The 16,678-nt window shown below is 54.1% G+C and overlaps 1 protein-coding gene across 2 annotated transcripts in view; it reads right to left on the reverse strand.

Moving 5' to 3' along the window:
- The window catches only part of MYH6 (myosin heavy chain 6), a 23,726-nt gene continuing 7,048 nt past the window's right edge, over positions 1–16,678 (reverse strand). Inside the window, exons 13-38 of one of the 2 annotated variants that reach the window (XM_032481726.1) lie at positions 16,395–16,565; positions 14,959–15,268; positions 14,171–14,241; positions 13,794–13,881; positions 13,579–13,696; positions 13,316–13,439; positions 12,897–13,033; positions 11,398–11,653; positions 11,011–11,253; positions 10,679–10,855; positions 10,250–10,395; positions 9,054–9,144; positions 7,967–8,356; positions 7,691–7,817; positions 7,406–7,524; positions 6,436–6,632; positions 5,734–5,917; positions 5,402–5,567; positions 5,185–5,309; positions 4,457–4,765; positions 4,014–4,217; positions 3,022–3,147; positions 2,653–2,928; positions 1,279–1,374; positions 441–575; positions 1–79 (exon numbers count right to left, since the gene is read on the reverse strand). In XM_032481726.1, coding sequence (XP_032337617.1) covers positions 56–79; positions 441–575; positions 1,279–1,374; positions 2,653–2,928; positions 3,022–3,147; positions 4,014–4,217; positions 4,457–4,765; positions 5,185–5,309; positions 5,402–5,567; positions 5,734–5,917; positions 6,436–6,632; positions 7,406–7,524; positions 7,691–7,817; positions 7,967–8,356; positions 9,054–9,144; positions 10,250–10,395; positions 10,679–10,855; positions 11,011–11,253; positions 11,398–11,653; positions 12,897–13,033; positions 13,316–13,439; positions 13,579–13,696; positions 13,794–13,881; positions 14,171–14,241; positions 14,959–15,268; positions 16,395–16,565 — 4,410 coding nt within the window. In that variant the 3' untranslated portion in view covers positions 1–55. Of the gene's footprint in view, positions 80–221; positions 576–1,278; positions 1,375–2,652; positions 2,929–3,021; positions 3,148–4,013; positions 4,218–4,456; positions 4,766–5,184; positions 5,310–5,401; positions 5,568–5,733; positions 5,918–6,435; positions 6,633–7,405; positions 7,525–7,690; positions 7,818–7,966; positions 8,357–9,053; positions 9,145–10,249; positions 10,396–10,678; positions 10,856–11,010; positions 11,254–11,397; positions 11,654–12,896; positions 13,034–13,315; positions 13,440–13,578; positions 13,697–13,793; positions 13,882–14,170; positions 14,242–14,958; positions 15,269–16,394; positions 16,566–16,678 lie in introns of those variants that run through there. The other variant, XM_032481725.1, reaches the window with a different exon arrangement.

The raw sequence follows: 16,678 nt of genomic DNA on the forward strand, positions 1-16,678 counted from the left end.
GAGTCTGGCACTCATTTTTATTGTGCGTTAGCAAGAGCGAGCTTCCATGGCAGTGTCACTCCTCGTCGTGCATTTTTTGCTGAGAAAGAATAAAAGGTGTGAGGGGGCAGCTGGCCTGAGGGAGGAAGGGTGTGGGGAGGAGTCTCCAGGGCTTTTGGGGGCCTACCCGAGGTGCCCTTAGGGGAAGGGGTTCAGCCCTCAGGGATCTTGAGGCCCCATTTAGGGGTCCTTGTGGTTTAGGGGAATGTGACTGAGCTTTCTAAGGAGGTTCCAGTCTGTAAGGGGCTTCTCTGAGCAGGAGTGGGGATTCTCGGGTATGGGGACTGTGGGACCCTTGGGGCTAACCAAATACAGGGTGAGGAGTGCCCACTCTGAGGGGCACCGACGTTGGGGTGTGCGCTGCTCTGGGAGTGAGTAGTGGGGTCTGGGGAGGGACCCACCTTGGCGCCGATGTCGCGGCTCTTGGCCCGCAGCTTGTTGACCTGAGACTCGGCGATGTCCGCCCGCTCCTCCGCCTCATCCAGCTCGTGCTGCACCTTGCGGAACTTGGACAGGTTGGTGTTGGCCTGTTCCTCCTGCAGGGGTTTGGAGGGGTGGGTGGGAGGATGAAGTGAGAGGGAGCCGGGTGGGGCATCCCAGCCTCCTAGTCTAGGGGACTCCCTGTCTCAGAGCAGGGGCTCAGCACTCTAAACCCTCACCCAAATTCTTGCAAAAGCCTTGTTGAGGGTATCCTGCTCCTGGATTAGAGCCCTCCTCAAAATTGTCTAGCACTCAGAATCCTGACCACCCACTGCCCAAGATGAATCCTGTGCTACCTGGTCCTCCCTCATCAGAATCCAGCTTCACTGCACCTGTCCAACTGTGACTCTGGGAGATGCTCCCTGACCCACAGGGTTTCTTGCACAGGTGTGCTCATCAGCATCGCACATCCACACTTTTCTGCTCACCCAGATGTCTTCCCCACTATGCTATGCCTGCTCAGGTCTCTTCCAGGCCTGGTTCCCCTACCACCTTCCAGCCTCCAGTACTGGATGGCCCCCTGACCTGCATTAGCAGCTGCAATGCTTTCTCTTGCGATCACTGGTATATGGATTACAAGCAGCTTGTGGGCAGGTCCTGGGTCAAATAAGCATTACTTTGGTTAATTTGGAGTACCTGACCCAGCTCTGAGTTTGAGAGTTAAAGTGGAGAGCAGACGCTCCATCCAGGCCCCAGGCTGAGGTGGCCACTTGTTGGTTCTCACATATAGGAGATGTGTGGAGAAAACCGTGAACTCACTGCCTCCTCGGCCTGGCGCTTGTAGGCCTTGACCTTCAGCTGCAGCTTGTCCACCAGGTCCTGCAGCCGCAGCAGGTTCTTCCTGTCCTCCTCCGTCTGGGGCAGATGAGTGGGAGAAGACAGAGCAATCACCCTTCCCTCCCTCACCACTCCACTCTTCCCCAGGCCTTAGCTTCCCCTCCCTCCACCGGGCCAGGTCACAGAGGTGGTGGGGAGATTTCATCTCTGACGCCACTGATAGGTCAAAGGGCCAAGGCAAGGTCCTCAGGCCAGGATCTAAAAAGCAAGGAGGGCTGTGGCTCTAAAGTAAGACATGGGAGGAGGGGCTTAGAACCAAATGGGACTTGTTCATCTGATAATGTGGAGACATCAGGACTGTTCCAGCTCCAACTTGGAGCACCACAGATGCTCTTGGCCAGTGGTTCTAGAGTGACCAGAGAGGATTAATGTGGGATGCAGACAGAAGGGATTATCATAACCAGATCATTCTAATCTATCATAACCCAATATTCTAACACATTGTACTGGACCAGATTTCCAGCACCAGGATCAATGGCTCCAACGTTGCTCAATTGTTCCCAATCATTGCATGTGCTAGGATGCTGTTTCCACTTATGCCCATAATACACCTGCAGCTTTACATCGTATCTCCTTTTTTTTGGGGGGGGGGAATTAGGTCTATTTATTTACTTATTTAGTGGAGGTACTGGAGATTGAACCCAGGACCTCTGCATACTAAGCATGAACTCTACTACTGAGCTATACCCTCCCCTACATCTGTATCTCTTTTCTGTGCCTCTCAGATCCACCCTCTTTTTCCATCTTTCCTGCCCAGGCACCCTGTGAAAACAACAGGTCAAGGGCAAAAGCTGTAAGCTATGCAGATAGAGGGCTTAGAACACTCTGGGATCTTCTTTCTCTAAGGCTTTCTATCTGTGGTCCCAGAAAATCCATGGAAGATGAGTCTTTTCCCATTCCTGACTTTTATCCCTAAAATGCCCCCAAATATCCCTGCCTCTCAGGCTGGTAGAAGGCAGAAAGATTCCCGGACTGTTCTGAAGTCTTCACAGTAGCACTTCAGGTTATTTGAAAAAAAAAAAAACCTGGGGAAATGCTGGTTCAAATTGCTTTCAGGAAGTAGAAGTAGATTCTCTATTCGCTAGAGAGATTCAGGGACTCAAGCCAAACTGTCTCCAGAGAATGTGAAAGAAAATTAATCTAAAGACACCTTCTCAAGGGACAGGTGGCAGGAAGGCTGGGTGGCATTCCTGGAAGGTGGCTCTGCATGGGGCCTGCGCGGGGCAGGAGGGTGAGGGAGGTGCTTTCACGTCCATTTCTGAAGACTCGGCCCCAGCGCAGCCGCCGCGCCCGCACCTGGTAGGTGAGCTCCTTGATGCGCCGCTCGCTCTTCCTCATGCCCTTGACCGACTCCACGTTGCGCTTCTGCTCGGCCTCCAGCTCGTTCTCCAGCTCCCGCACTCGCGCCTCCAGCTTCTGCAGCTGCTTCTTGCCTCCCTTGAGGGCGATCTGCTCGGCCTCATCCAGCCGGTGCTGCAGGTCCTTGATGGTCTGCTCCATGTTCTTCTTCATGCGCTCCAGGTGGGCGCTGGTGTCCTGCTCCTTCTTCAGCTCCTCCGCCATCATGGCGGCCTGTGCACAGGGGGCGAGGTGAGACCTGGTCTAAGTCTTCAAGCCCGAGGAGACCCTGGCTGGGAGCAGGCAGGCCAGGGCTGGGGGACTCACGTCGGTGATGGCCTTCTTGGCCTTCTCCTCGGCGTTCCTGCACTCCTGCACCGCCTCCTCCACTTCTGACTGGAGCTGGGTCAGATCCGACTCCATCTTCTTCTTCTGGTTGATGAGGCTGGTGTTCTAGATGTGAGTAGAGAAAACTATGGCTATATATACCTCATCACCTGATTCTACACCTTTATCCAGACAAAAGCACAACTGGTCATTTTTAAAAAACATGTCTTGGTTTTAGTATATTCCTTGTTTTGCATCTGCTTTCTCTTTTCCTCTGAAAATAGATATATTCTAGATGTTATGCCTAAAATGACTCAGGTCTGAAGAAAGACTTCAAGCGGCAAAGAGTCTCTAGTTCTACTCCTGAGCTCTTTAGTGACATGTCTATGCAGGGGTATGAAAATGCTCCAAGCAAACTGGGAACAACTTTTTTGCAGGCACCAAATCCTGGAAGTCATTACAGTTACAGGAAGAGTGCAGTGGAGTAAGAAGAGGGGACCACTGTCAATGGGTGATGTCAGTCCCACATATACAGATTACAGAACAAAACTCCACACGGCAATACAGTAAGATGGACACAAAAACTCATTGCCGAGTATAGCTGGAAACAGAGTGTATGGGATTGCAGGAAAATGGTGCTCTGTTAAGAACTGGGTTTGCAAGTGGATGCAGTTGTGCTTCTTTAGACTCCTAAAGTCCCATTTTTACAGAGCATGATGAGGCTGGCTGTCTCCTAAATCAAGGAGATCATATAATAGCATGCATTCCACGACTCTCAGATTTGTGCCTTTGGCAGGCATCACCAATCAACCACAACACTCTTAGCTGTTAAGTGTAGAATTCCTTCTCAAGGTACTGGTTCTGCAACCATGACTAGCACATGAAATAATTTATGATCCTGGTTGGACCCATACTTACTCAGGGCATCTGGCTCAGGTCACCTCTAGATGTCCTGGCTCTGCCACTTGGCAGCTTTCCCCTGACCTCCTCACCTGGGAGTGCAGCAGCTGTACCCGCTCGCTGGTCTCGATCAGCTCCTGCTCAGCCAGCTTCCGGGACCGCTCTGTCTGCTCCACCACCGCCCGCAGCTCCTCCAGCTCAGCCTGCAGCAGGTTGTTGCGCCTCTCCACGATGGCAATGTTCTCCTTCAGGTCGTCATTGGCACGGATTGAGTCATCCAGCTGAATCTGGGTGTCCTGAGTGTCAGGAGAGCAGGTATGAGAGACAGAGATGGTCTGTGGCCCATCAGAAGGCTGTTAGCTGAACTAGATGCCTTGGTGAGCCTGTGTGGTGGCTCAGGAGGGGCCCGTGATGGGTGTCTGCAATGGCCCAGGGGCAGGAGGGATCTGGTACTGTGATGGGACACCCCCACCCAACATGGCCACTACCCTTCTCTGGGTGAGGTGACTTCCTGCTTCCAACAGTCTCCATGTACCTTCAGCAAGCTCTGGAGGCTCTTGACTTGTTTCTGGGCCTCGGTGGCCATGCGGTTGGCGTGGCTGAGCTGGATCTCCATCTCGTTGAGGTCACCCTCCATCTTCTTTTTCACCCGCAGGGCCTCATTGCGGCTGCGCGTCTCTGCATCCAGGGAGGTCTGCAGCGAGTCCACCACCCGCAGGTGGTTGCGCTTGGCCTGCTCCATCTCCTCGTCCTTCTCCGCCAGCTTCCGCTCGATCTCTGCCTTGATCTGGTTGAACTCCAGCTGGGCCCGGAGGATCTTGCCCTCCTCATGCTCCAGGGAGGCCTGGAGGAGGGTGGGGAGAGAGTCTGAAGTAGACAGTCAGGGCACAGGGCAGGTTGGGGAGGGAGGCGGAGAGGGTGCAAGGTGTCAGCCAGAAGAGGAAGAGCTGGGAAGAGACAGGGAGGTAGGACCAGCATCCGAGGCCACAGGGTGCTCTGGGGAAGGAGGTGCTGGACACTCGGGGCTTCCTCTATTGAGGAAATGGTTTTGACCTCACAGTTGCCAAGACCCTCCAGCAACAGCACTGCATGCTCCTGACCCATCTAAAATGTCATAGAGAACGGAGAGATTTACATAACTACAAATTCAAACCTTTACCTTTGTTTGCCAGATCCCTCACCCTGTAGTGAAAAAAGTTAGAAGCCTTTCCCCCAAAAGTGAGAGGGTCTAAGGCAGGGGTGCAGGCAGAGCCAGGCCCTCACCTCGGCCTCCTCCAGGGCCGACTGCAGCTCCAGCTTCTCGACTTCCAGCTGCTTGCGGACCTTCTCCAGCTCGTGAATACTCTTCCCGCTTTCTCCCAGCTGCTCAGTCAGGTCGGAGATCTCCTCTGGGGGTGGAGGGTCGGTCAGCTCAAAGCCCCTGTTCCCCCAGCCCCCTGCCCTCCCTGTCACACCGCCCCTCCCAGCCTCCGGGCCGCACCCTGCAGGTTCTTGTTCTCCCGCTTGAAGGTCTCCAGGTGCTCCAGGGACTCCTCGTAGGCGTTCTTGAGCTTGAAGAGCTCGGTGCTGAGGGAGCGCGCCTCCTTCTGCGAGGACTCCAGCTCCGACTGCGACTCCTCATACTTCTGTTTCCACTCGGCCAGGATCTGAGTGGCACAGGACACGGCTCACGGCACAGCCCCAGCCGCACCTCCAGGGACGACCCAGGCCCCTCTCCTGGGCTCAGCCTCCTCCCAGCCCCTGAGGAAGAGGTTCCTGACCCCAGACCCCCTGCTATGCCCCCTGGCCGCGGCCGCCAAAGCCTGGGCTCACCTTGTCGAAGTTCCTCTGTTTCTTGTCCAGGGCTGCGGCGGCTGCATTGGAGCGCTCCACATCCACCATCAGGTCCTCGATCTCGTTCTGCAGCCGGTGCTTGGTCTTCTCCAGGGAGGAGCACTTGGCATTGACGGCTTCCACGGCCTCCTCAGCGTCCTGGAGCCGCTGGGCCAGCTTCTTCCTGCCCGGGGCAGTTAAGTGTGTGTGTGTGACTCTACCTGGGAAACTCCCGGCCTTGGGACCACCCAGTCGCTGAGCTACTACATGAGGACGACCCAACCCCTCCCCACGGCTCCTTGGGACACTGAGCAGCCCTTTAGGCCCTGGAATCCCAGCCTCCAGTGAGCTGAAGTTGTGGGCACCTAGAACAGAGTCTCCTCCCTACGGGCAGCCCCCACCCCTCCCCACCCAGGCTGATCGTCGGTAGCTCCTCTGACCAACAAGCTTTTTGCTCGTCTTATACGTGAGCAGCAGGTATAACCCGGGCCAAAAGCTCGCCCGTCACAGGAAGTGAGTCAGGGCCAGCCAGGGTTCACTCACAGCGCAGCATCCAGGCTCCCTCTTAAGCACCTCTATTACACGACATGTTTCTCCACCTTCCTCAAATCTCCCTCCCATGCCCACTCTGCCTGTCTCCCCACCAGGTCCTCTTGCTCATTCCTCTCTTAGAATCAGGGTAGGGGGCCTCCTGGGACTCACTTGGCCTCCTCCAGCTCCTCGGTCCTCTGGATGGCGTCTGTCTCGTACTTGGTCCTCCACTGGGCCACCTCCGAGTTGGCCTTGGAAAGGACACGCTGCAGCTCGGCCTTGGCCTCTGTCTCCTCCTCGTACTGCTCCCGCAGCAGGTCACAGTCGTGCCTGGCCGACTGCAGCGCGTGGGCCAGGGCATTCTTTGCCTGGGAGAGGCGGCACCAGGAGGCAGGCTCAGCTTTCCCCGTAGCACGACTCCAGGCCTTGCCTGTCTCCGCACCCTAATTTCAGCATCCTCCCACAGCCTCACCTATCTCTAATAGCCCAGTGGATCCGGAATGGTAACTGAGTACTGTTAACAAAGAAAGTCCATACAGCCCTGCACTGTTCACAAAACGCTCCATGCCCATCCCCGCCACCCCCGTGCTCCTCCCTGCAGCGGGCGTTAGCATCCTCACCCCATTTTACAGGCAGGAGACAGAGGCTCAGAGAGCTTAGGTGATTTCCCCAAGATCACCAAGGCTGTAAGAGGCAGGCTAGGGTTTGAGCCCTGGTCTTTTTTGTGAGTCATATTCTTTTCCCTTTGTCATGAGCCCAGCCAAGTGCTAGGAATAGGATCCAGTTGAGTTTCTTTCTCCAGATTTCAGGTTGTTCTGCTAATCCCAGGACCACTTGTGCAGCTTCCTACATCCCGTACCGATGCCCAGCCAAGGCTATCGTACCTCCCTAGTTTATTGCCTCACCTCACTACCCCCTGACCCAGGTACCCTTAGTCCGTGCCCTTCAGAGACGGCACCAGAAAGGCAGAGGGCCTCAGTGTGGGGAATACATTTAGGAAGCATATGGTAGGGTCTGGGCGATTATTTCTTCTGGAAAATGGAAAAATGCTATGTAGCAAGCCTCATTCTTGGGAAAGGAAGTGATGTGGATGCAAGGCCAGCCCGTGTGCTGGGCCAAGGGGCCTGAGTCTAGGCCTCACCTTAACCTCCTCCTCCAGCTGCCTCTTGAGGTCCTCCAGCTGCTGGGTGTAGGTGAGCTTGCCTCGGGTCAGCTGGGAGATCAGCGCCTCCTTCTCATCCAGCTGCCGGGACAGCTCACCTGGAGAGGCACCGAGGCACACTCAGCTCTCGAAGGTCAGTCACTCCTCTCTACCCCCAACTCCTCCCCTAACCCTCAGGCCCTGTCTCTGAAGAGGGGTATGTGTGTGTGTGTGTACCCGAGCCTGGGTGGCTCAGGAGGTCAGGGAGACGGGGGTGGGGCTCACCGTTCTCTGTCTGCAGCTTGGCCCGCTGGCTGGTGAGGTCGTTGACAGAACGCTGGGTCTCCTCGGCCTTGCTCCGGTGCTCATTCATCTGGTCCTCCAGGGTCCGGCACATCTTCTCCAGGTTAGCCTGAGAGAGGAAGGCGAGTCATACGATGGATGTAGGAGCTAAAAGGGTGTGGGTGGTGCAATTCAAGGAGAAGGGAAGAGAGGAGACAGGGACAGAAAGTGGAGGTGGCTGGAGGGGACTGGAGGAGGGGGGAGGAGAACACAGCCCACCTTGGCCTTGATGATCTGCTCCATGTTGGAGGTGACGTCATCCAGCTCCAGCTTGAACTCGCTCTTCTCCTTCTCCAGCTTCTGCTTCACACGCTGCAGGTTGTCGATCTGCTCGCCCAGCTCGGCCACGCTGTCTGCGTGCTTCTTGCGCAGGGCGGCCGCCGTGGCCTCGTGCTGCAGCGTGGCCTCCTCCAGGTCCCGCCTCATCTTCTGGAACTCGGCCTCGCGTTTCTTGTTCATCTCGATCTGCACAGACGTGGCCCCGCCGGCCTCCTCCAGACGCTCGCTGATCTCCTCCAGCTCCCGGGTCAGGTCTGAGCGCAGCTTCTCCACCTTGGCCCGGGCAGTGCGCTCGGCCTCCAGCTCCTCCTCCAGCTCCTCAATGCGTGCCTGGGCCGGACACAGGGGGCTCAGACCCACCGCCCCATCCCCTCCGTTGGAGCCCTCTCCCCAGAGCTCTAGAAGACTCCTGGCCTGTCTAGAATAGCAGTCAGCTTAGTTCCAGCAGTGGACAGGTAGAAACCAAAGGATTTGGGGAAGATTGTCTGGACAGCCAAGTGAGCCTGCCTTCGGGTCAGAAGATTGTACATTCTGTTTATTGGAAGGAAAGTGGTTGATGCTTGCTCTTGCAGAAGGACAGATAGACCTGTGTTCTAGAGACACTTTAGGCAGTTTTGTGGCAAAAATCATGGAAGTTAGAATCAGGTTCGTCTGACCAGACAACGAAAGGCAAATGTGCTCTAGAGGTAAAACCTGAAGTCACAAACCATCAGGGCTGAAGGGGCCTCAAGAGCCACAGGGAACAGGGGAGGACATGGAGACCCAGAGATCGGCAGTGGACTCCCCACGGTCACCAGCTAAACCAGAGCTGACACACGAAGCCAGATTTCTGCCCCCAGACCCATGAGCTTCTCCTGATCTTTCCCTGTGTCATCCTAGCATCCCCAGCCCTGCTGGTGGTGCTCCGTGGGGGATCTGTGATAGCGCAGCATGTCCCCTCACAGATGCAGGGCCAGCGCCTGCAATGCTGGGAGAGGACAGCCTGGGGGAGGGCCAAAGAGGCTGAGGACCAGCCCAGAGAGCTTACCTGAAGCTCTTTGAGCTTCTTCTGCAGCTGGCTGGCCAGGGCCTGCTCATCCTCAATCCTCGCATTGAGGGCATTCAGCTCAAAGTCCTTCCTGCAGAGAAGGAGGGAGGGTCAAGCAAGGGAGGTCAGTTGGGCCCCTGGAGGGCCCACCAGTGGTTGGAGATGGTAATGACACAAATGAGGAGCAGATTTCATGAGAAAAACAGCTTCCAGGGCTTTTGTTGTGTCCCTGAAAGTGTAAAGATGTTACACTTTCAGGGATTGAAGCTCAACAGGAAATGTACTGGGACAAGCACTGTAGGTAGAGTGACGGGACCTGGGCTCCGAGATGGTCTCCTCTTTGGTGTATAAAATGCGTGCGTGGGACTAGATGGTCTCAGAGGCCCCTGTTAGCTCTGATGGTCTTTAATCCTGTCACTGGTACTTTGGGCAATTTGGTAACCTTTCTGAGCCTTTGTTTCCTCCTTAGTAAGTGGGGTTGAAGTACCATTCTTAAAAGGTAGTTTGAGGGTCAATGGGATCATATATTTGTTCATTCATCCAACGAGTGTTGTGCCTGGGAAAGTGCAAAGACTTCCTGGTGAGGATGCAGATCGTGACGAGTCTCGGGGCTTTAGGGTTAGAGTCCTTGCTTATCTGAACACTGAACCCACAGACTCACTGTTTACCAAGTGTGGGGAGTGGATCTATACATTTTGGAAGGTCTTGCAATAAGAGTTGGAACCACAGGATCATTGAACAATCAAATGGCCCAGACCCTGCTGCTGCTCAAACATGGTGGCTGAGTTGTTTCTGTGTGGTCCTCGGGACTCTCTGTGAAGGACCTGAAAGGACTTTCCTGAGAGGCTTTTGTGTAGAGCCTTCCTCTGTGTGAAGCAAGTGGTCTCCAAAGAGACTTGTGTATAAGGGGGTAAGCTGTTATTTTCCATCCCTTTTGAGTGCCCAGCAGGAAGAAAAGGCTCGAGAGATCCGGGTTAGACTTTTGCCAGGGAGGCCTGCGGGGCCCTGATGTGCGTGTCTGGGGGAGGAAAGCCCTCTTCCTGGAGGCTTTGCCCGCAGTTTTGCACCCACTCATTGAGGCTGCATGAGGTTGTTTCCTCTGAGGACGGATGTCTTGGGTCAGCTATTACCGCCATGGGCGCAACAGGCTGCTGGGCGGAGGAGGAGGAAGGGCAGTGAGGCGGGGAACACGCTACTTTTTCAGCCTCTCGTCCAGCTGCTGCTTGTCATTCTCCAGGTCCATGATGCTCTCCTGGGTCAGCTTCAGGTCTCCCTCCAGCTTCCTCTTGGCTCGCTCCAGGTCCATGCGTACCTTCTTCTCCTGCTCCAGGGATCCCTCCAGCTGGTGGAGAGAAGACAACAAACAGGTGTGCAAAGCTTGAGATCCACAGTGCATGCTCTTCAGCTCCCTTCTAAACCCAAAGTCCAGTGGGATTGGAAGTCAAACCGGCAGGGAAATCCCTGCAGGCACAAAGGATTCAGACATGCAGCTCAGTGAGGAACTATAGAGAGAATCAGGCCCCAGAGGTCATGGAAGTTAGTTCTAGGTGTGAGGAACCCTTTGGCCACTGGTGTTGCTTGCAAAATCCTGACCTGAGAGATGGAGCATGGTTGTTACTACTCACGTCGTCCACTTGCTGTTCCAGCTTGACCTTGGCCTTGGTCAGGGTGTTGACCTTGTCCTCCTCGGCCTGAAGGTCATCCAGGGCCTGCTGGTGGGCCTCTTGCAGAGCTTTCTTCTCCTTGGTCAGCTTGGCGATGATCTCGTCCAGCCCAGCCATCTCCTCTGTCAGGTTCTTCACCTGTCAACCCAGAACCCCATCCCCTTTACGTTCCAAGGTCACCAGCCTGGAGACAGCTATGGAGACCTCCAATGCCAAGGACCAGGACCAGGACCACATACAGGTCTGGGAACCCTGAGGAGACTTGGGCTGGAGCCAGAGGGAGCTGCCCTCACCTTGTTCTCTGTTGCGTGCTTCTCCTTCTCCACCTTGGCCAGTGTGAGCTCCAGGTCATCAATGTCCTTCTTGAGCTCAGAGCACTCATCTTCCAGCTTGCGCTTCTTGGCAGTGAGCTCGGCGTTCATCTCCTCCTCATCCTCTAGCCTCTCATTCATCTCTTTCACCTTGGCCTCCAGCTGGATCTTGTTTTTGATCAGCTGGTCACAACGCTCCTCTGCATCATTGAGGTTGTCTTGTTCCTGGGAGAAGAGGACAGAGTGGAGAGTTGGTGATGCAAGAGAGGAGAGATTCATCCTTAAAGAGAGCTGGAGCTCTGTGATGTGTAGCTCCTGGTGATGAGATAGGCTATAATCTAGGGGAGAGGAGAGGAGAGGTGGTCTCACCGCCTGGACTTGGAGCTGCAGGTCATTCTTCTCCTGCAGCAGGGACACCATCTTCTCCTCCAGCTCCTTGCGGCGAGCCTCAGACTTCTCCAGTGACTCTTTGATGCGCCCAAACTCCTCCTTCATGGTGGCCATCTCCTTTTCGGTCTCTGCACTCTTCAGCAGTGGCTTGATCTTGAAGTAGAGCTTCATCCATGGCCAATTCTTGACCCCCATGAAGGCCCGAATGTTCCACTGGATTACCAGCAGAGCATCCCTGGCAAAGAAACATGGAGGCAGAGAGGGGCATTATGAAAGAGGACTTGCCAATCATAGGCCAACTGCACTCAGCTCCCAGCCCCTCTAAGCAAGTCTGTAGGCACCTGAGGGCAGGAGCCCTGTTTGTAGCCTTGAAATGCAGCCCCACCCCAACATTACCACATTGAACGTGGAGTTGCTCAATAAACATTTATTAATTGATCAATTCAATGAAAGGGTAGTTTATATCTTCCTTACTGGGGCATTAGTAGCTATGGAAGTTACTACTTGTCGAGTGTCTACTATGTTCAGTGTTTCTAATCTTAAAAGAACCTCAAATATTTTAAAAATATGATATTTTCCACGTAAGATTATCTATAACATACATGTAAGCTATGAAGCATGAAGCAAAATTACTATCCTTGAACTCATCACTCAAACAAGAACTAGAGCATTGTCAGTGTTGATTCTACCTGTGGAATTCACTCCTCCCCCTTCCTGGTCCCCCCCAAGCAGCCAGTGCCTTGAATCTGATGTTTTTCATATCCTAATTTTTTCAAAAAGTATTTTAACCATACATGTATCTTTATACAGGATGCTATTTTAAAAATTGTTTCTGAACTTTATGAAAATGGCATTACACTATATATATCCTTCAGGGACTTGCTCTTGTTTACTCAGAAATACGCTTTTAAGGTTCAAACATATTGTACCATGTAGCTGTAGTTGCCTCCTTTTCATTGCTTTATATTATTTCCCCGAATGACTATACTAATATTTATCCGTTCCCCTGCAGATGGAAATTTGAGTTGTTTCCAGATCTTTGCTATTTTGACCAATGCTGCTATGAAGATTCCTTTTTGTCTCATGTTGGTACACATGCAGGAATTTTTCACACGTGCAGGAATGCACTCAGGAGTGGGGCTGAAATGAATGTAATTGTTCGACTTTTTAGAAGAAAATGACTAATTGTTTTCCAGAGAGACTGCACGAATTTACTCAGCCATAAGCAGTGGGTCAAATGTCTTGATTTTTGTCAGCCTAGAGTTTTAAAATGGTATCTCATTGGAGTCCCCTATGAAGAATTTTCTTTTTTTAAAGAATTCAAAATGAGACTCAGAGTGGTAAAATCACTTGCCCAGGCAAGCTAGTAAGTGATAGGACCAGAATTTGAACTCTGGTCTTCTGATCCACACCACTTGGCTCTGCATGTCTGCCTCTTACATCTCTGGGAATGCCTCCCTCTTTCCCTCCAGCCTCACCTGCGCTCCAGGATCTTCTTGAATTCAATGCGCATGAGCAGACCCCGGGCTTGTGCCTGGATGCGGGTGAGGATGCGGCTCAGCCTCTCGTCTCGCATCTCCTCCAGCAGCCCCAGCAGCCCTGCCTTGAAGAACACCTGGGGGAAGAGGTAGAGCCAAGGGGGCCGCAGCATCAGAAAAGGGGACCCAGGGCAGAGGGAGAGGGTGGGGTACCCTGGCTGAGCTTTGGGGCCCCATCACCTGCACATCCTAGACCTGGGAGTGAAATGTGAAAAATAAGACAGGAAGGAAGCCTGGGTTCCAGCCCTCGGGTTGATACAGAAGCCAGGAATCAGGGGGTCTGCCTTCCAAACTCCCACCTACTCCACTCAACATGGCTCCATGTCCTGCAACTCCATCCTATGGAGCGCTACACTCACCTTGGTGTGGCCAAACTTGTACTGGTTGTGGTCAATGTCCAGGGAGCCCAGCAGTTTCTCTGTCCCTTTCCTGCTGTCAATGAACTGACCCTCAGGGATGGCCGCTGGGTTCAGGATGCGATACCTGGAGAGGAAGGTGCCCGGAGTCACACACGTTCTGCACTGATCTGCTCTGCCCACCGAGGTCACCTGAAGACTCCCCTCCTACCATGGCCGCCCAGGTTCCCACTGTTCCCTGAGACCTGGGACTCCCCGGTACCTACCGCTGCCGGAAATCCCCGTAGAGGATGCGGTTGGGGAAGCCCTTCCTGCAGATGCGGATGCCCTCCAGCACGCCGTTGCAGCGCAGCTGGTGCATGACCAGGGGGTTATCCATCACCCCTGTGGTAGGAGGGAAGGGGGAAGGGGGAAGGGGTCAACTTTAGGGCAAGTGGATGCTAAGTGTCCTTTCCAGACTAGACCCTTCTGCATTGCTTACCGGGAGCCTTCCGCTCATTGGGGATGATGCAGCGCACAAAGTGAGGGTGGGTGGTCCTCAGGTTGGTCATCAGCTTGTTCAGATTCTCCTAGGGGTGGATGAGAGTTGGAGGTCAGGAACCACAGGGGCCACCCCTTTGGTCCCCGAGACCTGGGCTCCCAACAGCCTGTTACCAGAACCCTCACAGGGACAGGGAGCAGACACATAATTTATGTGAGTTCAGGCTTGTGTAGTATTTACATGCCCCCAAACCACCACATAACTCTAGCTTCTTTCCTCCCCAAACTCTGAGCATCAGGTTAGGGCGGTACAGACAAAAACGTACTGGGCTGGGCCTGCCCACCACAGGTCTCTTGGCATCTCTGGGCATTTCTTACCCGGTGGAGGGCCGACACAGTCTGAAATGATGAGCCCTTTTTCTTGCCTCCTTTGCTTTTACTGCTATCTCCTAATAACAAGAGAAGGAGTGATGAACAAGAGGAAACAGAGGAGCCCTTGGGCAGGGGCAGAACTCTGCTGCTCACTACCCGTGTGACTTTGGGCAAGTTATTCTCCAAGTCTCACTTTTCCCATGAGGAGGAGAGTAACTAGCTTTAAATGATGTGAAGAAGATTAGAAAAGATCAAGCATGTAGGGCGCCTCCTGGTGCTTCCCACACAGCAGGCGTTGAAATAATATCATATAATAATAATAGTGCTCTTCTCCATCTTCTTTTGGCCCCGCCCTTATGCTTATATCTTTCCATTTTCTACTTTTCTTCTGTACTTTACCCTCGTCATTTCAATCCACACCCTCACCCTTCCTTCTCTGAATGGGAGGCTTATTAGTTCTACCATGTATTCAGTGATGATCTCAACATTTCCTGTGACCTCCACGGCTCTACGCCAGGCCTGCTGCAGAGATGCGTGTGTCACCCCACCCCGATCTTCAGTTGCTCTCAGTCTAGAGGAGACACACAACACGTACACCAACACCCATAACACAGAGGGGAAAACAGCCCTCCCACAGAAGGGTACGGATGAGCTGCTGTGGGATCGCCTGCCCCTCCATCCTGTGACTCACGGGCTCCCTTCTGCCTTTAGAGTTGTGTGCTTTGAAGCAGCGGGACCCAGGCCCCTAGCATCTCCAGAACCACCCTGGCCCAGTGCCGGTGCTGCCCTCTTACCGGAATCAGCGGAGGCGTAGGTGGAAAAGAGTGTGGCCATAAGCTTGAGGGAGGACTTCTTGTACAAGTCCACCACCGTCTCGTTGAGCGGGTCCTTGTTCTTTTCCAGCCAGCCCAGGATGTTGTAGTCCACGGTGCCGGCATAGTGGATCAGGGAGAAGTGGGCTTCCGGCTTGCCCTTGATGTTACGCGGCTTCTGGAAGTTGGCGGACTTGCCCAGGTGGTTGTCGAACAGCTTGGCCTTGAAGGTCATGTCGGTGGCCTTGGGGAACATGCACTCCTCCTCCAGGATGGACATGATGCCCATGGGCTGAGGGTGGAGGGGAGAGCAGCACTGAGTGTACTCCCAGGTGTGCAGAGTCCCACACCCCGACAGGAGAGACCGCAGCCCAGTGTAGCTGGCAGGCCACAGAGCCCGCACTGGTTCCTGACACAGGAAGCCAATATTCCTGGAATTAACCTAAATCCAAATACATTCAGATCTGGCCCCAGTGGACCCAGAGAAGAGCCTTGTACTCCCAGTCCCCTCTAGGGTTCCTCAGGGTTCCCAGAACAGCCCCTTTTTCCTGTATGGCTCCCTGCCCCAGAGCAGAGTGAGGGAAGGGACAGATGTGTGGCAGAGGCACCAGGCTGCAGGGCAGGCCAGACCCGTGTCTATAAGGGTAATAATCCTTCAAGGGGTGGTTAGAAGGGTGTAGGTTCTGCACAATGTCCTGAAAGTGTGGCGGTTCATGACTTTTCTTGGGGCAGGAATCCTATGAGAATTTGATGAATCCAAAGACTTTGTCCTCAGAAAAGTGCATGTAGACATACACACATGCACACATGTTTTTCCACACAATTTCAGGGGAAACCTGAGGCCTCTGGAAGAGCAGAATCCTGGATAACCACTCAAAGCTTGTGGGGAAGCTCCTGTTTTCTGAATGGCTGGGGCTGGGCTGGGGGAGGGTCAGTTACCGCAGGCTCTGGCCTCCATCAGCAAAGTGCAAAGACACATTGAGAGCAAGTCAGCACTAGGGGCCTCCCGCCAGCTCTGTCCTGTCTCCTCTGAGGAACCTCCATAGACAAGAGGGGCTGAAGACGGATTTATCCTCAGCCACCAGGGAGAGGACAGCAAGCCAAAGTGTCTAGTTTCAGCCTAGGGTCTTTCCACTAATGACACTTCTCCTGGGGTGTTAGAGGGCCCAGGAGTCCTCTCCTTTACTCCATCCCTTCTTAAGACCCCGGGAGGTGACTACCACCCGGACAAAGTCCTAGGTGCTAGGGAGAGAAGGGAAGGAAGGGCTGGATCTGTCTGCCCATCACAGTGGGTAGAAGCGGGGCCTGGAGGGAGGCTTGGGATTCTGGGACTAGTCTCCTGGGTGTGGAGGGACAGGGCTGCCACTTTGTCTGGGATGGCAGGGAAGGGGAACCAGGCAGAGGGGCCGAGGCAGCACCTTCTCGATGAGGTCGATGCAGGCCTGCAAGTCCATGCCGAAGTCGATGAACTCCCACTCGATGCCCTCCTTCTTGTACTCCTCCTGCTCTAGCACGAACATGTGGTGGTTGAAGAACTGCTGCAGCTTCTCATTGGTGAAGTTGATGCAGAGCTGCTCAAAGCTGTTGAACTGCGGGGCAGGGAGGGCGGGAGCGGGTCAGGTGGGCAGGTGTCTGTGTGGCCCACGGGGTCAGCCCAGGGCTGTGTCCAGCCCGGCAAGGAGTGTGGCTGGTCCCTCCCTTG

The sequence above is a fragment of the Camelus ferus genome, chromosome 6 (assembly GCF_009834535.1).
Source record: "Camelus ferus isolate YT-003-E chromosome 6, BCGSAC_Cfer_1.0, whole genome shotgun sequence".
Taxonomy (NCBI): domain Eukaryota; kingdom Metazoa; phylum Chordata; class Mammalia; order Artiodactyla; family Camelidae; genus Camelus; species Camelus ferus.